Here is a 21843-nt window from a genome sequence, read left to right as displayed (position 1 = left end):
TCTGTCTTGTTTGTTTGTTTTGCAACTGCAGCGTTTCAAAGAAACCCTTATGTACTTTGGGTTCACATGTTTTGTATTTTTTAGTAAACAGAGAGAGAGACTGCTGTATCTTTGCTTGGTGTCTTTGTTCTCTATCCCATGAGGAATTCCTCCCATTCTCTTGATGCTAGAATTCTAGAATGCAGCTCTCTAGGCTCAACTAGAGAGCTGTGATTAGCAGTCACGGTAGTTTTCGTGTTCATTCAGTAGATGTAAAAAAAAAAGCGTTTTATTTATATTTTAATCATGTCTAAAATAGGTAAAACAATCTGAAGATTCACAATTCAAACTGTACAAAAGAGCACACAGTGAAAAGTCTTTGTATCTCTGTCCACCAGCCATCCAGTTTCCTGCTCCAGAGGCAGCCAGTGCTGTGTCACATGTACCTTCTGGACGTGTTTATGTGTGTGTGTGTATTTATGTATTTTGCCTTTTCACACAAATGGCAACTTTCTCTGCGCACTTCTCTGTCCTCTGCTTTTTTTCACTGAACGGTTTTTCTTGGACATCATTTCATGTCTGTACAGAAAGAGCATCCTTGGAGCTTTTCACTGCTGGATAGTGTTCCGCTGCAGGATATCCCACTAGTGAGTGATCAGCTCCCTATTGATAGACATTTTATCTGTTCCCAAGCTTTGCTCTTATAAGTAATAGTGCATGAATAACCTTACACATATATTGTCATGCGTGACTGAGCATATCTATGGAATAGATTTGTAAAGAGAAATTCCTGAGCTAAAGGGCACATACATTTGTAATTTTGATAGTGTCAGCAACTGCTCTCCGTAGCGGCCCCACCAGTTTGTATTTCCACTCCGGGTAACCATGGCTTTGTAGTGGCAATGTCTGTCACATACAACAGAGCCAGGCTGAGCCTTAGGAAATCAGTGTGGAAGTGTATCCCAACGAAGGACCTTTCAGAAAACTACAGTCTGTCCTCTTATTCTTCTGCCATCTCCTTCCTCCATCTCATTCAGACTAGCAAGGATGTGATCAGACACATTCAACTATTATTCTTAGTAGTAACTAAAAGCATGAAGATTGAGATCATGACAGGTGTGGGAGAAGGCGGAGGACGCAAAGTTTATGAGAGGAAGTTTTTAAACCACGTACGGTTAAGGCAACGTGTGTACATCATGGTAGTATTTTGTTCTTGTTCAAGCAACTATTTTGTGGTTTAAGTGAGTCAGTGAAACAAGTAGGTTTATAAAAGACTACTTTCTTAGAGGAACCCGCGTGTTGTTATAGGAGAGTTTTGCGAAAATACTTTCTCCATCTTTTCCTTTTCTGAGCATGCCCACGTGTTTGTTCTACACGTTTACATCCTGATACGCAAGTACTGTCTATTCTAAGACATTCTATTGTTTTTCTCACTGTGCCTATTATATCAGCATCTTTATATTTCTGTGGTTCATGATAAGCCAAAAGCAATTTCATTTTTTGTACATGTTTTATATACGTTAAAAAAATTTAGCCATCTTCTTAGTATTATAAGGTATTACCATTGAAACACGGAAAGGGAGATGGACTAGAAACTGTTCTTTCTTGTTTACTTAGTAGGGATTCTGTCTGTTCATATTCCGCGTGAACAAAATGAGAGTCTTCGTTTATCGTTTTTGTTTTCTGCGCTGTGAGCAGACATTTATTCAAAGCCTGTCGATTACATGGGTCTGTATGAGAATCAGACTGTTGCATTACATGTGGATTCTGGCAACACAGAGCCTTCTCTCTATGCCTCTCTCTCCCTCTATTTATAAAATATATGCATTTACAAGGTATGATGTTGTAAATCAGTTACAGTAAAAATATTAGGTTACTTTTATTCAGAACTTGTTTGAAACCATAAGGCTCCCTTGGTATTTTCAGTTTACTCATTTGAAGTTCTGACTGTTTTCAAGTGATTTTCTGATGTTGAAGGCCATTTCAATATAGTTTTATATTTAATTTGAATAAATATACAGCCTCTTAAAGATAGCTACTTTGAATGCTAATATTCATCCTGCAGCTTTCAGTTCTCATAGAATTCTTATAAAATTCAGATGTATCTTCTATTAAAAATATATGTACATGTATAAAATAATTTGTGTTCAGCCATAATAATGAATGATCAAATGTGATACATCTTATTTTACCAACGTTTATCCCTCAGAGTAATATCATGCCTTCTAAAAAGGAAGAAGAACTATTGAATATCTGAAAAAAAACCTTCCATTTGAAACAGAATCTCACCTGTCTGTTTGAAAGAAATTGTAGACAGTGTTAGATAAGAAGTAACAAATTTCAGGAATGGGCTGAATAGCAGGTGATTCCTGGTGCTGCTAACCATTAGCTGATCGTCCTGAACAAGTTATATCAACAGCAGTGACTCAGATTCTAAAAATAAAGCTGGCCACCCCACAACTGTCTAATGAAGTCATTTTATGTGTAGTTAGCTTAGTGCCCTGAACCTCCCAGATGAAAAATAGGGGATCGGCAAGTCTAAAGTGGTCAAGACCACAGGCTTTGGAATCTGAGTATGTGGGATCGAGACCTGGTTCCACCACTTACCTGTGCCTTCCCCGTTAAGTGAATTAACCTATCTAATCCTCTCTTCTCGTGTATAACGTGAAGAGAACACGAGTCCCTCATAGGGTTGTGGTTAGAGGGGTTTTGTAAGAATTAAATGAGACCATCCACGTAAAGCATGTATCTGACTACCTGGCACCTAGAGATCCTTAGTAAATTTTTGCTGTTGTTGCGGTTGTTTGGGGAATAGTAGTAGTAATGTGTTTTCATATGCTATTGTGTTCTTTCCCGTTGCATAACTACCTTATGAATAGATTCTGGAAACCGAAATGGAGGAAGTGATGATAAGACTAAGAATGCGGATAGAAGCTATTTAAACATTCTACCTGGTAAGTATTAGTTTACTTTAAACTGCAATTTTCTTAGAATCACATACATTGAAATCATAGATCTGAAACATAAGTGCTTATGGGGTACCTTATAAAATTTTTGTTGGTCAGTGTATCACTTTAGAACATTGTATCTATCATCTATAAACACACTGTCACAATGGTCTGCAATTAAATCTTTATTCTTGTAGTAGCACTGGCTTTTCCTGGATCCAAACAAGAAAAATTCCTCAAGCGGTTGCATAAGTCTAATCATTATTTGCTATTTCAAATGTCCTCTTTTATACATTGTTTCTTGGTTTCTTAAATGAACCAAAAAATGATTTCTCCTATGAAATAAACAATAGTAAGTAGAGGTGTGAACAGTTGAACATGTGGAAAGAACATGGGTCATCTGATTTAGCATCTTTCTTACTGCCATTGCCCCGTAAATCCTCCTGCTTTATTATTCTGGGATATATTGTTTATCAACTGGAAATTCACTCTCTTGATCCTCTTCCGGGTTGAATGCACTCTGATGATCCTCAGTAGTGTTTGTATGACAGGGCATAACAGGGAAGGCCTATTTGTAGACGTTATAAGTGTAAAGTCTTTTAAACCAAACAGTAAACGTTGCAGGTTCATACACAACCAAGTTTGTCTCCTCACATGTCCTTCCCCGGATTTTCTGCACATAGGTCGTCACGTTCCGTTTATTCCTGGTGCTCATTTTGTCTCCCGGCCAGTTCGCTTGTGGCCATCAGCTTCCGAATATGCTCCCACCTCAGATAGCCCACCTTCGCGGATAATGTTAGTGGTGGATTACATCACCACATGCTGTTTCCTCCACTTTGTGGAACAGGAAACTGTCCTCCGCTCCATCTAAAAATACCTTCATTGAGACAGGATTTATTGTATTTCTCTTCGTAGATCCATAATTTAAATCATCTATATTTTGTGGCTTTCTTAAAATGTGCCAATCTTATCTGTTCCGGAGGTACCGACGTCTGACTTTTTTTTAAACTTAACTCTTTACTGCTGTATTTCTGTTCCTTCATGCTCCTTTTTGGAAAAACCTATAGGTTAGTATCTCATTATTACCAGCAAATCAGAAGACTATGTCAGAAGTCCTCATCAGCAAAGAAGTAGTGACAATTCAGTTAGCTATGCTGATAGCATCTGAATTTCCATTTGGGTAAAGGACGCTGCGTGGCCAGGAGGTGTACAGGAGGTGAGAAAGATCCAAATCACAAAGTGCCTTTAGATTTTGAAGTTGCAAAGAAAACGTTTGATTTATGTATCTTTTAACCAGTGGGTTTGCTTTATCATTACCTAAGTATTTGTAGTTTATATCATCTAATTCTCAAAACGATTTTCTAAGGAGAGCAGTCAGGCGTTATTTTCCCCATTTAATTCACGAAGTACAGAGGATCTGTTAAGTTGTATTCATTTGCCCAAGATCATTCCACCAATAAATGCTAGAGACCAGATCTTTATAACACCCAGTCTGGTCCCTTTTCTACCGTATTATGTTATTTTGATTACTACTACCAGCTCCGAGACCCCCATCTTACTAACGGGTAAAATGAGGCCCAGGACAGGTTATCTGAGGTCAAACGAAGCAGTGCCAGTTTGGGGGTTAGGAGCACCTGACTTGTCCACTCAGTCCTCAGCCTCAGTCCTGGACCGTAGCCCATGTTCAGTGCTATGAGTGCCACCGTGTGAACCATCAGGAGGAGTTCAAGAGGTGACACGCTTCATTGGGTATACTGGGTCTCTGGAAAGCAATCTGCGTCTTTTATTGCCTGCCAGGGAAATTGCTATACTACTCCTCGCCGGACAATTTTTTTTTTACTTTTCCTTTGTCTGGTTTGTTTAGATCTGTCACTGGCCTTTATCTTTTTTTTTTTAAATTAATTTATTTTATTTTTGGCTGCATTGGGTCTTCGTTGCTGCGCGCGGGCTTTCTCTAGTTGTGGCGAGCGGGGGCTACCCTTCGTTGCAGTGCGCGGGCTTCTCATTGCCTTGGCTTCTCTTGTTGCAGAGCATGGGCTCTAGGTGCGTGGGCTTCAGTAGTTGTGGCAAGAGGGCTCAGTAGTTGTGGCTCGCGGGCTCTAGAGCGCAGGCTCAGTAGTTGTGGCGCACGGGCTTAGTTGCTCCGCCGCATGTGGGATCTTCCCGGACCAGGGCTCGAACCCGTGTCCCCTGCATTGGCAGGCGGATTCTTAACCACTGCGCCACCAGGGAAGTCCCTGGCCTTTCTCCTTTACTGCTTATCTAGTTCTTTTATTGTATAAGTTAAAGAATAAAAAAAGACCTTTGCCTGGGGCCTTTCAGTGGCATCCATGGGCACAGCTTATGTACCCTAGTAATTGGAAATGGTTAAACATTGTGCCAAAGTATATTCAATACTTCAGAAATACTCTGTGTTTATAAATAAATATAAGTAAAGTCCGAAGATAAGGACTTTGAAGCCAGGGTGAGCAGAATTTGTGAGGACGTCGGTTAGTGATAGAAGAATAGTTCTTAGAAGAGCAGAGTTTTCCTAGAAGGACATGACAGATTTTCCAGTGAGTCAGGTGTGTTTATAAAAACATGTTTTTTAGGGCTTACCTGGTGGCGTGGTGGTCGAGAGTCCGCCTGCCGATGCAGGGGAGATGGGTTCGTGCCCCGGTCCGGGAAGATCCCACATGCCGCGGAGTGGCTGGGCCCGTGAGCCATGGCCACTGAGCCTGCGCGTCCGGAGCCTGTGCTCCGCAACGGGAGAGGCCACAACGGTGAGAGGCCCACGTACCGCAAAAAAAACCACATATTTTTAATATATTTTATTTATTTATATTGACAGAAACTGCAGAATATAAAAGCCAATGGCTAGCATGGCTACATAGAAAATAGAGTGATTGTAGAAAGCCTGGATGTTAAGGTTTGATAAACACTGCGCCAGCATTCAGTCCAGCACATTTGTTTCCCATTCAGTGAACAGATGTTTACTGAGTACCTTCTATGTACCAGGCCCTGTTGTTCCACGTGCCAGAGATAGAACATTAAACAAGAGAGAAAAAAATCCCTACAGTCACGGCGTGTAAACAGTGGTCCCTTTAAAATAACCTCATAAGCAAATAACAGAAGAATTTCAGTGCTGAGAAGAACATAGAACAATGTGAAAGAGAATAAGTGAGGCGTGAGGGAATCCTATATCAGTCAGATGGGTCAGTCAAGGAAGACCTCTGGGAGGAGGTGACCTTCACTCTGAGGTGTGCTTGGCGAAAAGCAGTCAGTCGACAAGAATCTTGGGGGAAAGCTTCTCTCGGGGAGCAGCCCTGGATCGGGAACAAGCCCTGTGTGTCTGAAGACCTTAAGGAGAGTCTGTGTGGCTGAGGCAGGAGCAGAGGGTGAGACAAGAGGACGGAGTTTGGATTTTTTCCTGAGTGTCGTGTGAGTCATGTTAAATGGGAGAGTGATATAATCTGATTTATACTTAAATCGTTTTAACTGCAAATGTGGATGTGGTTTGTAGGTGGGCAAGAATAGGAACAGAGGTTAATTAAGAGGCTATTACAGAAACCTAAGCATGAACTAGGGTGATGGCAATAAAAATGGAATGCTCAGATTTGAGATATTTGAGGTATATGTTGCAGATACACTGAAAATAGCTGGTGGTGAATTGGATTGGGGAAGAGGCAGTGAGAGAAAGAAAGTAATTAAGGGCAACTCCTGGTTTCTGCCCTGTGCAGCTAACGGGAGGGGGACTGGACCCATAAACCGAGATGGAGAGAAGCAGGTTCAGGGTGCAGGGAAGACAGGTCATCAAGTAGCCTGTTTTTACATGTTAAGTTTGAGTTAAGTACGACGTTTTGAGCATTTACATCAAAATAGCGATGACGAGTACTCATTTGACCTATTTACGAGTAAATAAGCTTGGTGGTCTCTTCATACCAATTTAGGAACCTAAGGTAAATTTGGCCTCTTTTTTCATCACCCTTCTTTCCAAGAATGAAGGAGCACTAATTATATTTGCTTCCTGAGTCCAACACAGGTTCCTGATAACACCTCTGCTGCTTCAGCACATTGGCTGCCACTACAGTTGTTTACGAAGCCCACTGATGAGTAAGACTTATGCATTTGAAAGTCATGGTTGTATCTGCTGTTCACAGGAGAATTTTACATTACTCGGCATTCTAATCTCTCAGAAATACATGTTGCTTTCCATCTCTGTGTGGACGACAACGTGAAATCGGGAAACATCACTGCTCGGGACCCTGCCATTATGGGTCTCCGAAACATACTCAAGGTTTGCTGCACCCATGACATCACAACCATAAGTATTCCTCTCCTGCTGGTGCATGATATGTCAGAGGTAAGCAGACAGAAGAATACCAGCGTTTTCTGAAAATGTTAAAATATTGTATAATAATAATAATCCACTTTACATTTTAAAAGCTCTGTTTAACTAATGAGGCTTTGCATCTCCTATCTGCATCTCCTATATGTCATCAATAGAATTGAGTGACATATAACATAAACAGTGAATAATCCTTAACCAAATACGTTCAAAAGAATTCTAGCATTATCCTATAGTAGGTAAACTAGAAAGCCAGACTTATTTTTAGCTTTGGATAAGGCATGTGCCCCTCATCCTCCCCCTCCTCGTCTGTTTTTGTCTTAAGTAGCTTTAGATTTACCTCCACATTTGTATTTGGCTTCGGCTAACATTAAAATTAGTAGGCATTAATAGGCAATAGAAAGAGAAGCTAGATGATGGGAAGAAGCCAGCCTCATTTTGACATTGTCTCAAGGATGCTCTTAGTATAATACAAGTACTGGCTTCTGCGACCAAAAGGTGGCATAATCATTCATTCATTTTATGATGTACTGAACTTTATTTTACATTTTTAATTTAAAAATCTCTTTCCACGGCTGTTTGCTTCCTCTCCTGCTTTCGTCCCTTACCTACATAAAAACCAGTTAGAAGGGATAAGTTGTAGAAATAATACAGAGACTAAAAATTCAACTTCAGATAGTCTGGAGGAGCAAAGCAGCCTCAAAACAAACGGGTGCAGGCAAGTCCTTCTGGGAGAGCCAGTGGCCAACGTGGTGAAGGACCCATGTCAGCAACATGGTGCCTGCTTGTTTTGAGTGGCACTTTTTTAAAAAGCAAAATGGCTAACTGGCAAGTACAGCTTGTGAAAGGAAGGAAGTTTGATCATCGATTATTAAAAGTTGTTTACCAAAATAATAGATGTGTATAAATACTGTATCGTAAAGTGCAGGGTAAAAGATCTGATACTGTACTTTTTAGAGTGACTCAGTCCCCAGTTAGACTCATCACATTATAGGACACCTCATTTTAAATGCAATACTCTATATAAACACACACACAAAAATCAATTCCATATAAGACAGGATGATTTTAAATGGTTTCCCACTTACAATTCATTTGTATTTTTACCAGACACACTATCGTTTTGATTACAAGAATTCTGGCTCAATCAGATGCAAGCTGCATCAAACTTTTTAATTTCTCAGCCTCAGTCATACCTAATACGGCATTAGGAGAGGTTGACCAACATGTCTTGTTTTGTTTTATTTTTCCCACTGTAGCTTTATAAAGTCTTAGTCCCATCAGGAATTTTTAGCCATTGTTAGCGCCACTAACTAGTCCATCTAAAAAAGAGTCTTTGGGGAGTGACAAAGAAAGTTTGTGATGAATTCCAGCCACACGGAAACATCCGAACATTCCTGCAGCTGGACTCCTGGTTAACCAGTTTATAAAAATGGTTGTATGTAGGTGGGAAACAACCTCAAAGACAGTGTTTCCAAAAGTCACTAAGTTCGGATTTACTTCCAGACATCTGATACTATAGCGTGCCCTCTCCCGCAGTGTCACAAAGGTTACATGTTTTAAATTGGGACAGCCAGCTGCAGAACATTAAGTCTGTTTCCAGAGTGTCCATTTTAATTCATGAAAGTATATTGAGCCACGATCCTCCCATTGGTCGTATTTAAACATCCATTCAGGTCAAGAAGTTTATCCTACAAACTCAGACAACACTGAACAGGATATAGAGGCAGTATTTGTCTTAGCTTTCGTGCAAGGATCCCAAAGCGTTTCGGCTCTTGTTTTCTTCCTGTAACAGACTTGCCAGCCTCTCAGTTACCATACCGCAGCGTGTTCAAGGTAATGATGACGGTGCCGGAAACAGTCCATGTCCCAGCGTCGGTAAACGCAGCTGTAGAAATGAATCTCAGTTTAAAAAAACAGCAAAGGAGAAAATAACCTAGCGGCAGGAAGGAAGGCGTCCTGCTCTTACCAGTTTTATCTCTGTAGATCTTTGTGATCTGAAGACACTGTCATCCTGGAGTTCAGTCTAACCTGATAGACGGGGAGTGAACCTGCAGGTCACGAATCCTGAGTTCCTGACCTTTCCTTTTGTCTGTGCTGTTAACTTGTTGAATCACTTGGGACTGAAGGGTTTTAGTTGTTCTAATTGTTGTGGTTGATGCAGATGTTGTTCTTAACCTTTTATTAGCATGTAATACCCATGAAGAAAAGCACACATAAATATACAGCTCACATTTTCGCCAACTGAACACCAACATCACCAACGCCCAGATGATGAAACAGAACGTCACCAGCAAGCACCCCAGCATCGCCCTGTGCTCCCTTCCCATCGCTTAACCCACATTCCGTCCCTCCACAAGGGTACCCACTGTTTTAGTTAGGTGTGTTTTTGTAATTTCCGTGGGTGGAGTCCTGTTGTACGCACTCCCGTGTCTGGCTTCTTTCACTCAGTGTGTGTGTGTGAAATTCATCCATAGCACTGTTGGAGGCTGTAGGTCGCTCATTCACATCGTTACGCAGCGTTCCATTGCATGACTGGACCACAGCTGTTTAGTCATTCTCCTATTTGTGGACATTCGGGTGGTCTCCAGGTTTTGATTATTGCGACGAATGTTGCTGTGAGCATTCTAGAACATATGTTTGGGCATTTCTGTTGGATACATACTTAGGGGTGGAATTGGTAGACGGTAGGCCAGGCACCCGTTTAGCTTTGGTAGATCCAGTCAAATAGTTTCCCAAAGCGACTGTTGAATGTAAAAAATGAGAAAGCCAGACTGCCGTTGCTCACCTTCTGACGATGCTTACGAAACCGATTGACATGAGTGTTCAGGAACCTCTGAGGCACAAGCTTGAGATAAAGGATAGTCTTGCAATTTCCCTCAGGGGTGCATATACCGTCCAAGACACACCGTGAAGACCTAAAAGTATATACCAGTTAATCACCTCTGCAGTTCAGCCTTACTCTAATTGGAAGATTCAGGTTGGGTAGTCAAAGTGCGGCCACTAGCTTTAGATACAAGATATTGTCTGCGATGGTAATTAGAACTGGCATCCTCATTTCAATTTCACAGGTTTAGAATTTACTCTGTGTGTGCCGTGCCCACTTATCATCTAAAGTATAGCCACCAGGCCCAGTTTCCTGCCTCATTTCCAAAGTCTGAAGTGTTTCACGTGATCCGTTCAGCTTCTTCAATGGATTTCTTTCACACGTACTCTCACAGATGTGACGCTAAGATTTCGTCACTTGGCTGTTAGTTAGAACTCATGATCAAAAGCGTTCTGTGCTTACCTGACCCACTGTGTGGTAGACGCCGCCTACCGTATAATATATACTAAGGGTTACTTCCAGAAGAGAGCTCCTTACAGGACTACAGGCCACATCCCACGATGACACCCAGTAAATCATGTCTTCTTGTGACCTTGTTGACTTCTAAAGCTTGCGGTTTAGAGTCCTCAAAGCCATTCTTTTTAGGCACTGCTTTCGATCAGAGAATAAATGACAGGGGTGCTTGGGATGGAGCCCCTGTGTGGGCAAATGGGGGTTTTAAAAACCACCTGGGTGTGCATTTGTGCAGGTGCCTGCAGCTTTCTAGTTTCCTTTCTGATCCACCTGCTGCTAAGTAGCGCTAAGCAAAGGTAAACAGAATGTGAGTGTTCATATCATGTGAAAATTAAATTGTCTGTCGCTTCGAAGATATCCTGGGATCCTGCCCGGAGCTGGTATTTTGGTGTGTTCTCTATATAGCACTGATGAAACTTTGCGTTAATTCACATCATTCTGAAGAGTCCGTATTAATTTGGCTCATAGATATTTGCTCTAGACCACGCTATTAACCACACATACCAAAAGCAAGAAAGCAAGCTATTGAGGGATAAAAGGGGATGATCTTTGGAGAAGTGGGGCAGTGAAAGGACTTGATGTTTTCATCTACTTTTGGTCAAACCACTAGAACTATCCCTGTTCTAACTTGTGCTTCAGTCTTTCGTCATTTCCATCATGATCCTGACTTTACTACAGTGGGATCATATGTATTCTGTATGTCGATGTTGAAGGCTGGCCCTTCGGAAGCTCTGTGCTCACACTACACGATGGCTGTCCTCATGTAAGTAGCGCTTAGCCTTGGCCTTAGCCTGAGATGTTTCAGGGGCTAATCGTAGATGACAATAAATTACAGATAAGACAAGCTACTGTCAGATAATGCCTTTTTATACGTAAAAACAAGTGCTTTATTATAATAGTATGAATAGTAATAATTCCTTGATTCTGATTATTTCCGTGGTATTTCGAAAAAATGTTATGTTTTAGAGTAGCATTTTAAAGTGATGCAAATACTCAGTTATACTTTAGCATTTATTCCCACATACGATCCTTCAATAAAATGTTTAATGCAAGTGAAGGGTAAGTAAATAAAACACCACTAATGAAAACCAGCAGAAACAACGAAACCTAAAAACAGATGCACAAAGACTTTTGAGGCACTGGAATTGTGAGACACGGACCATAAAATAGTTGATTACTGTGTTTAAAGAGCTTGAAGACAAGCTTAAAATGTCTTCAAGTAAAAAGATGCTGTGAAAAACGACCTAGCAACTACAAAATTGAGTTTTTAGTTACTGAAAGACATTTAAAAGACCTAAATAAATAGATATACTATGTTCATTGGTTGGAAGACTCAGTACTGTTATCTGTTCTCTTCAAACTGATCTGTAGATTTAAATCCCAGTCAAAATCCTTATAAGGTGATTTTGGAGATAAAGCTAATTCTAAAATTTAGATGAAATACACAGGACCTAAAACAGTCAAAACAATTTTGAAAAAGAACAAAGTTGGGGAACTTACAGCAATTGATTTCTAGGCTTGCAAGCTTAGCAAGCTACAATAACCAGTGCAGTGTGACATTGGCAAAAGAATAGACTGTGGATCAAAGGAACAGAATAAAGAATCCAGAAATAAATCCGTGCATATATGGTCATTTGATTTACAGCAGAGATACCAAGGCAGTTCAGTGTGAGAAAGTGTAATGTTTCCAACCAGTGGTGTTGGAAAAATTGGGTATTTATACAGGAAAACAACAACAAAACAAACCTTGAGCTTTACCTCACAATCATACATAAAAATTAACTTAAAATGGATCACAGACCTAAGCCAAAAAAGCTAATAGTATAAAAACCTCTAGAGGAAAACACAAAAGAAAATCCTGGTATCAGATTAAGCAGAGATTTGTTAAGACACCAAAAAAACATAAACCATAAAAGAAAAGCTTAATAAATTGTGCTTCATTAAAATTTAAAACCTTTCTCATCAAAAGATACTGTTAAGAAAATGAAAAAATGCAGGTCTCAGACTGTCACATGACCTTGAGTGGTTCACTCTACCTTTCTCAGTGTCCTTTTTAGTTTATAAAAGTTGTTTCTTGTGAGATACAAATTGTGTATATTGTAAAGTTCTATGTAAATGTAAGACATTATTATTGTAGTTTTCAGAGCTATCAGCATTTCCTCTTAGCCGCAGGTAGGTATTTCTTAGTCACCTTGCTCCCTCTGTACATTTTTTTAAACTAGGCAGAAATAAGACAAAAACTTGTCACTCCATGCATATGTGTACTCCCGTAAGGCACCGTGGCTCTCTTATAACAGCCTTGTCAGTTACAAGGAAATATTCTTCCTGAGCTTTGAAGCTAAGACGTATTATAAACTTAATTTAAATATCAGGCAATTCTACTAGTCATTTTTATAAGCGTCCAGAGTCTTGGAAAAGAGGATTCTTTACTTTTTAGCCCTTTTGGCAACTAGACCCCTTTTATTTATCAATCTTAAAAGTATCTTGGACACAAAAAAGTAGTTTCCTGGGAATTCCCCGCAGTTCAGTGGTTAGGACTCTGCACTTTCCTGCTGAGGGCCCGGGTTTGATCCCTGGTCGGGGAAGTAAGATCCCGCATGCCGCGAGGCACAGCCAAAAAGAAAAAGAAAACAAAGTAGTTTCCTCTCAAAACCTAATTCTAGCTACAGAGAAAGTCACTTTCTTTTTAAAATTCCATGGATAATAAATGGTTCACTCACTCAACCTGTATGCCTGAGCATCTGTGTGCTCAGTGTTGCAGGAGGCATCATCGTAAAGGTAATAAAGGTAAATAAAAAGTGGTTCCTGCCCTTAGAGAGCACTCACCTTAATAAAGAAGACACAGATCCCATCTCCCTACCTGTTCCTCTACCACCGCCCCCCCCCCCCAGAAAAAAAAAGACGGAGTAAAATGTGATCATGGAGATAAAACAAAAACAAAGTACTCTGGGAGTTCAGAGACACCATTTGTAGCTGGGGAACTGGGAAGTACTTCATGAAGGAGAGGACGGTTAGGGAGGGAAGAGCAGGTTTCATCAGATGGGAAGAATGGGGAGGGCATTCTAGGCAGAAGAAATGGCTTGAGGAAAATGGGAGGAGTGGGTGACAGGCACTGCAGATCACGTTCAGGCAAAGGCGGACAGGCAGGCTGGAGTGAAGCCTCACTTTTTTAATTTAAGAGTCATAGAAGCTGAGATAGTTTGGGTCCTAAGGTAATTAGCCTTAAATACTAAAGAAAGTCTTAGATGTTATTCATGCGGCAGCAAGAAGCGATTGCAACTTACTAAACAGGAGTGTGATGTGATCAGAAAGGTATTTCAGATAAACCAGCCAAATCAGTTCGAAGGGGAAATTCTGGGGTCCAGGAAACTACATGGGAAGCGATAGCAATAACTAGACCTGAAATCACAGAGACCGTCAGAGATGGGTGAAGGCCTGGGGTAGCTCAGTGGCACTCAGCCCAGGAGAGGGGCTGGCACGTTTCATGAAGAGTGTGAATAATGCCGGAGAAGCCAATTAGAGCAAGACTGAGAGAAGGTTAGGTAATTATAACCCAAAATATAAAGTAAATATCCATGAGTCCATACTGATGTAAACAAATGCTCGAATAAATAAATGAATAGGGGAGAAGAAACAAACCTCCCATGCAGAAAAATTCCCAGTAACTTATGTAGATACTCCATCCTCGAGGAGGGGAGCACAAAATCTCCACCTCTTAAGTGTGGGCTGCCCACAGTTAGTGACTTCTTCCCACAGAGGTCAGAGGGGAAGGTCAGGGCTGGGGACCTTAAAAACACCACCCCAGCCAGGTGTTCCAGGCTTACATCACTAGTCGTAAATCACATTGATTATCTACCCTTGATATGGTGTGATGAAAATGATACTTCACCTCTGTAGTCTTCCTGCCCAAATCCATGGCTCCTGTCTAATCATGATGCAAACATCAAAATCTAATAGGGGGCGTCCTACAAAACACCTGACCAGCCCTCCTCAAAGCTCAGGCTCATCAAAGACAGAGGAAGCCTGAGGAACTCAGGGCAAGAGGAGCCTGGGGCGACGTAATGACTCAGTAGAGTGAAGTGTCCTGGACGTGGTCCTCGAACAGAGAACGCCATTGGGTAAAAGCCGGGGAGATCTGCGAGCACTGTGGATTTGAGTTAATAATAAGGTGTCAATAGTTCAGGTTTTTTCCTGGTTTTTAAGTAATTTGCTTATGCTACTGCATTTACAAAGAGAATAATGCACCCAGTAGAAAGAATTAAAATGTATTTGGGGTTTTATTTTTAACTGACTGCAAGTAGAAATCCTTTAGTGACATCATGGCAATTTGACAGTTATGATTAAGTTCAATAAAAGTACATGGGGTACTTGCAAGATCAGATTCTAGCTGCTTCTTTCTAACAGCCTCTGATTCATCTGGCTCCTTAAATGATACGGGCTAAAGCCCTTATTTGGTGGGGAAACATTTCCAAAATGAACTTCTAGGTTCTCCTTAATAATTTTCTCCTGTCAGGTGTTAAAAATAGGACTTTCTGTTTCTGTGTCTGTGTGTGTGTTGGTTATTTCACCGAAGTGTCATCACCCGAATTCCTATAACTTCACAATTGTGATTTTACAATGTAGAAAAAAATTCAGTTGTTGTAGTCTGCTATTGCTTTAGGGGTACATATCGCTGAAAACCCAAAGTAGATTAGAATTGCTAAAGGATTTTTCTGCCATTGTTTGATGTAGTCTGGTTTCTTTATTCCTTTTTAAAAAATTTTATTGAAGTATAGTTGATTTACAGTGTTGTGTTTAATTTCTGTTATATAGCAAAGTGACTGTTATACATATTTACATTTTTTTCATATTCTTTCCCATTATGGCTTATCACAGGATATTGAATATGGTTCCCTGTGCTAAACAGTAGGACCTTGTTGTTTATCCATCCTATATGTAATAGTTTGCATCTGCTAATCCCAAACTCCCAATCCTTCCTTCCCCCGACCCACTCCCCCTTGGCAACCACAAGTCTGTTCTCTATGTCTGTTAGTCTGTTTTTGTTTTGTAGATAAGTTCATTTGTGTCGTATGTTCCCTTTATTCTTGATAGGTGCGTGGCCAGCCTCACTTCTAGTGCTCTACTAATATAAGATGTTAACAGGGGAAACTGAGTGTGGGAGTGTATGGCAATTCTCTGTACCATTTTCATAATTTTTCTGTCAACCTAAAACTGTTACAAAAAATAAATCCTATTTTTTAAAAGCCATCAGGGTGATACTGTTTTGGATCTATTAAATTAGTAAGTATGTTAAATAATCTTTTAAATAATATTTAAGTGTCCAAATGCTGGTGGACAATACGATGAAATCGGATGATGCATACGTTGCTGATGGCTAATGTAAATTGATATTACCTTTTAGGGAAAAACTTGAATTTTATTTCACTAATCTATAGGAGTAAGTATCCCAGGAAATTATTCAAAAAACAAGACATCTATAGATGTAGATACACACATGCGTCATATACATAAATATGTCCACTGCAGTGTTATTAACAAAAAGGGGAAATTGAGTTATAAGAGGCCATTTTAAATAAATTATGATGCATTAACTCAATAAAACAGCAGTTTTTAAATTGTGTTCTGAAGATACCCCCAGGATGCTAGCCCTTTCTGGGGGTCAGCAAGACTAAAAATACTTTCATGATAATACTAAGACACTCTGTGCCTTCTGCATTCTCATTCTTGCATGAGCGTCACTGAGTTCTTCCCGAGGCTGTATGATCACACAGCAGATTGATGCAGAGGCAGAAGTGAGAGTCCAGATGCCTTCCGTGAGGCCAGGCATTAATGAGATTTGTAGATATGTAAGGCATTGCCCTTCTTCCCACTCAGATTTTTTTTGTTTTGGAAAATATAGTAACTTTACATTTTTAAAAAATACGTTACATTAACGTATGGTGGGTTTATCGTTTTTAAATGAAATTAAAATTTTCTCAGTTTTAATTTCTAATGCAATAAATATCAGGAGACATAATCCACGTAGACAAAAGCTCAGTGCAGTCCTCAGTGATTTTCAAGAGTGTAAAAAAGATCCTGAAGGATCACCATAATGAATTAATAAACATATTGTATTGTGACAGTTACAAAGACTTGCAGCATGGGAAAGTAATTCGATAATAGTGAAAAGAAGTAGAATTTAAAATGGCACAATCGCTGATCACGACCACAGAAAAGTATAAGTGTGTGGGTTGGTTGGTTCGCGGCACGCATGTGCTCACGTGGTCAAGGGTTAGGAAGGAGCGTCCAAAAAAGAGCTCATTCGTTTGTTAGGTGGCTGGGATAGGGCGCTTGTTTGTTTCTGGTACTTTGTAATAACATGTTATACACAGAAAACATTTTTTTTTAATTTAAATTTATTTATTTATTTTTGGCTGCATTGGGTCTTCATTGCTGCGTGCGGGCTTTCTCTAGTTGCGGCGAGCGGAGGCTGCTCTTCGTTGCGGTACGAGGGCTTCTCACTGAGGTGGCTTCTCGTTGCGGAGCACGGGCTCTAGGCGCGTGGGCTTCAGTAGTTGTGACTCGCGGGCTCAGTAGTTGTGGCTCAAGAGCACAGTCTCAGTAGTTGCGGCACACGGGCTTAGTTGCTCTGTGGCATGTTGGATCTCCCCAGACCACGGATAGAATCCGTGTCCCCTGCATTGGCAAGCAGATTCTTAACCACTGCGCCACCAGGGAAGCCCCAAGGAAAACATTTTGATGCATTGCTTATTCAAATATTGTACAATTTAATAGAATTATTCATGCTAACATACTGAGAGAAGTAGGTGGAGTTCCTGTGTCACATATATTTGTCTTTAGAGTTAATTATGTAGAAAGTTTTAAGGGAATGTTCATTTTTAAAATTATACTGACTAGGCTAATTCAGTTAGTTTGCATTCCACAAGTATAGTCTAACAGCTGGAACAGGTTACATGCCTAAAAACCAGAGGAAATCTAGCTGAAATTAGCTAATGGTTGCCTGTAAGTGGATGGTCAACATTATAGATAAATTAAGATCTGACCATATATATTTTTTTTTCTTTTTTACGAAGTTCAGTTAAAAACATGATTTGTTTTGTTTCTGTTTTTAGGAAATGACTATACCCTGGTGCTTAAGGAGAGCAGAACTTGTGTTTAAGTGTGTCAAAGGTAAACACAACCTTATATTTAACAACAACGACCTATATTTGTTCCTTGAAAATATTGAAAGTAGAGCAAACCAGGAGAAAGAATTGTAGCAGTTACCCGTCATCTGGTGCCTCAGTTGAATGGTTTAACAAGCACATATTTCATAGCGGCTTTTTTATCTACCTTTTTCCAATCAAAAAATAAAATCTCCAGCCCTCGTTTTTTGGGCCGTGTCACACGGCCTGCAGGATCTCAGTTCCCTGACCAGGGATTGAACCCGGGTCACAGGAGTGAAAGCCTGTAATCCTAACCACTAGGCCACCAGGGAACTCCCTCCAGACCTCTTGAAATGTGAGAATATTTGGACATTGATGGAGCTTACTCTCTGTTACCTTTTATTTTCTTGAAAAGAAAGTAGAACCACGTGTTTAATTAATCTTTAATAACCTGTTTTGGCTTCATTGTGTGGAGGCAAAATAGGACTTAAGAAATGATCATTACAAGTATTTTGACGGAACTATGTGAAACCTCTCTGGCCTGGAGAAATAAGGATTGCAGAAGTTTATCTGGCCTTCAGGCTTAACCTTTCCTACAGGCAAGTAGCTACCTAAAAAGTCAAGACGTGCAGCTCCACGATGAAAATTCAGTTTATTTTCAATAAAGGACTGGTAGGTTTGAAGACCAGAACTAATAATTCAGCAAAGTCTGTTGTTCTATTTTAGGTTTCATGATGGAAATGGCTTCATGGGACGGAGGAATTTCTAGGACAGTGCAATTTCTGGTACCACAGGTGTGTTATCTGGATAGCTCTCACCCCAGTTCAGTCTCTGTTGTGATATTCCTCGCAGACATAGCTAGGCACACTGCCGTAAACTCAAAATAGCATAAGAAAATGCTAGCAGCTTTCTGTGTTTTAAGGGGAGAAGTGTTTGCATGCCATCAAGGCACTTAGTTTACTGTCAAAGATGTTAGTATCTGCCACTCAGGGGATCTTTGATTAAACCCCAAAGCTGAGCTTAACTCATCTTTCCTCCCCCGTCCCACATTTATGTTATATCGATTCATAAAGAAGGACATGAGCAGAGGATGATTCCGTGTTCTATGTAAAATTTAGCTAAACTTATCACTGAATGCACTACAGTTATCTAGGGGTTTTTCTGGTAATCAGACTTATTATTTGACAGAAGTAGCGTAGGTTCGCAGAGGCTGGATCCAGAGAAACAGCCCTGCCCACAGCTGTGCAGTTAAATCAGCTCTGAAGGATAGTGTTCAGATATTACACTCCATGTCTACAACTACTGCCATTACTTCCATGTTTTAAAATACTTAAACATTTTTTTAAATCAGTGATGACTTAACAAGTGCAAACTGTTTTTTTTCTTACCTCTTAACAGAGCATTTCTGAAGAAATGTTTTACCAGCTTAGTAACATGCTTCCCCAGATCTTCCGAGTATCGTCAACACTCACCCTGACATCCAAGCACTAAACCCCCTAGATTGGTATCTAGCAGAAGAGGATGCGTAAACTATCCAGGAACTTGAGATGTGCTGGGATTCTGTCAAGCAAAAGATGCCCAGAAAGAGGACTTGCCACCCAAGCCACGAATCAAATCATGATAAACATCTGTTAAACATTCCAAAATCCACATGCCGTACAGACTAGTACTCAGTCCCTTACTTATACAGTTATTCTTTTCTTTTTTCACACACACACACACACACACACACACACACTGTATTTTATTTCTACAAGAGATAAACTGACACCAAGCATTGTAAATGGGTGACCACAACAAAAGCAACAATGACTGCAATTACCAAACACGAAACACACTCACACTATGTCATAATGTTGACATTCAGCCCAGGAATCCTCCACTGTAACAGCTCCTTTACTCTGCAGAGAAAATTGATTTGTATATTTTTTGCCTCTGAGTCCTTGTGGGATTTTTTTTTTTTCTTTCTTCAAACAGAAGGTCACAAAAATTATAATCATCCCCATCAGTTCACTAGTCCCATGTAATTGATTTTTTTTCATCTCGATCTTTTTAGCACTTTTATGAGTTCATCAGTTTTCCATTAGAGTTCTGAAAATGCTTATTCATTCAGTTCAGCAGTAGAGTCAGTTACTAGAAACCTGTACTTGTCAGAGTCTTTTCCATGAATTCCTTGAAGGTAAAACCCTTTTATAGGAACATTTTTGCGAAAGCGTCAGAGTACACCCAGAACTGTAAATGACAAAAGACTTTAAAATGACCACGGTTAAAGATTTGATGAAAGTTCATTATAATGCATTTGACAAGGAAATTTAGTTATTTGAGATATACATTTTAAAGTAATAACTAGAATTATGACTTACAACATTATACCAGAACATATAAGATTTTTAGAAATTTCATGTAATGTCTGAAACATTTATATTAACATATTTCCATACAAATAACCCAAAGAAAGTTTAGTATTAGTTGTTTTGTTTGTTTGTTTGCTTTTTATACTGCAGGTTCTTATTAGTCATCAGTTTTATACACATCAGTATACATGTCAATCCCAATCGCCCAATTCAGCACACCACCATCCCCACCCCCCCCGCTGCTTTCCCACCTTGGTGTCCATACGTTTGTTCTCTACATCTGTGTCTCAAAATCTGCCTTGCAAACCGGTTCATCTGTATCATTTTTTTAGGTTCCACTTACATGCGTTAATATACGATATTTGTTTTTCTCTTCCTGACTTCACTCTGTATGACAGTCTCTAGATCCATCCACGTCTCAACAAATGACTCAATTTCGTTCTTTTTTATGGCTGCATAATATTCCATTGTATATATGCACCACAACTTCTTTATCCATTTGTCTGTCGATGGGCATTTAGGTTGCTTCCATGACCTGGCTGTTGTAAATAATGCTGCAATGAACATTGGGGTGCATGTGTCTTTTTGAATTATGGTTTTCTCTGGGTATATGCCCAGTAATGCCAGTAATGGGATTGCTGGATCATATGGTAATTCTATTTTCAGTGTTTTAAGGAACCTCCATTCTGTTCTCCATAGCGGCTGTATCAATTTACATTATTTCCACCAACAGTGCAAGAGGGTTCCCTTTTCTCCACACCCTCTCCAGCACTTGTTGTTTGTAGAATTTTTGATGATGCCCATTCTAACTAGTGTGAGATGATACCTCATTATAGTTTTGATTTACATTTCTCTAATAATGAGTGATGTTGAGCAGCTGTTCATGTGATTCTTGTCCATCTGTATGTCTTCTTTGGAGAAATGTCTATTTAGGTCTTCTGCCCATTTTTGGATTGGGTTGTTTATTTCCTTAATATTGAGCTGCATGCGCTGTTTATATTTTTTGGAGATTAATCCTTTGTCCATTGATTTGTTTGCGAATATTTTCTCCCATTCTGAGGGTTATCTTTTCGTCTTGTTTATGGTTTCCTTTGCTGTGCCAAAGCTTTGAAGTTTCATTAGGTCCCATTTGTTTATTTTTGTTTTTATTTCCATTACTGTAGGAAGTGGATCAAAAAAGATCTTGCTGTGATTTATGTCAAAGCGTGTTTTATGTTTTCCCCTAAGAGTTTTATACTGTATGGTCTTACATTTAGGTCTCTAATCCATTTTGAGTTTATTTTTGTGTATGGTGTTAGGGAGTGTTCTAATTTCATTCTTTTACATGTAGCTGTCCAATTTTCCCAGCACCACTTATTGAAGACACTGTCTTTTCTCCATTGTGTATCTTTGCCTCCTTTGTCATAGATTAGTTGACCATAGGTGTGTGGGTTTATCTCTGGGCTTTCTGTCTTGTTCCATTGATCTATGTTTCTGTTTTTGTGCCAGTACCATATTGTCTTGATTACTGTAGCTTTGTAGTATAGTCTGAAGTCACGGAGTCTGATTCCTCCAGCTCCATTTTTTTCCCTCAAGACTGCTTTGGCTATTCGGGGTCTTTTGTGTCTCCATACAAATTTTAAGGTTTTTTGTTCTAGTTCTGTAAAAAATGCCATTGGTAATTTGATGGGGATTGCATTGAATCTGTAGATTGCTTTGGGTAGTATAGTCATTTTCACAATGTTGATTCTTCCAATCCAAGAACATGGTA

At 39.8% G+C, this 21843-nt stretch overlaps 1 protein-coding gene across 3 annotated transcripts in view; it reads left to right on the top strand.

Moving 5' to 3' along the window:
• The window catches only part of FERRY3 (FERRY endosomal RAB5 effector complex subunit 3), a 37813-nt gene extending 17927 nt beyond the window's left edge, over positions 1-19886 (top strand). For 2 of the 3 annotated variants that reach the window (XM_024733490.1, XM_024733492.1), the window contains 5 exons: positions 2859-2933; positions 7067-7269; positions 17707-17764; positions 18466-18533; positions 19138-19886. In XM_024733490.1, coding sequence (XP_024589258.1) covers positions 2859-2933; positions 7067-7269; positions 17707-17764; positions 18466-18533; positions 19138-19230 — 497 coding nt within the window. In that variant the 3' untranslated portion in view covers positions 19231-19886. Of the gene's footprint in view, positions 1-2858; positions 2934-7066; positions 7270-14551; positions 15304-17706; positions 17765-18465; positions 18534-19137 lie in introns of those variants that run through there. The other variant, XM_024733491.1, reaches the window with a different exon arrangement.
• Positions 19887-21843: the final 1957 nt, after the last annotated feature.

Source organism: Neophocaena asiaeorientalis, unplaced genomic scaffold (assembly GCF_003031525.2).
Source record: "Neophocaena asiaeorientalis asiaeorientalis breed wild unplaced genomic scaffold, Neophocaena_asiaeorientalis_V1.1 scaffold150, whole genome shotgun sequence".
Classification (NCBI taxonomy): domain Eukaryota; kingdom Metazoa; phylum Chordata; class Mammalia; order Artiodactyla; family Phocoenidae; genus Neophocaena; species Neophocaena asiaeorientalis.
This window is presented reverse-complemented; position numbering and strand designations above follow the sequence as displayed.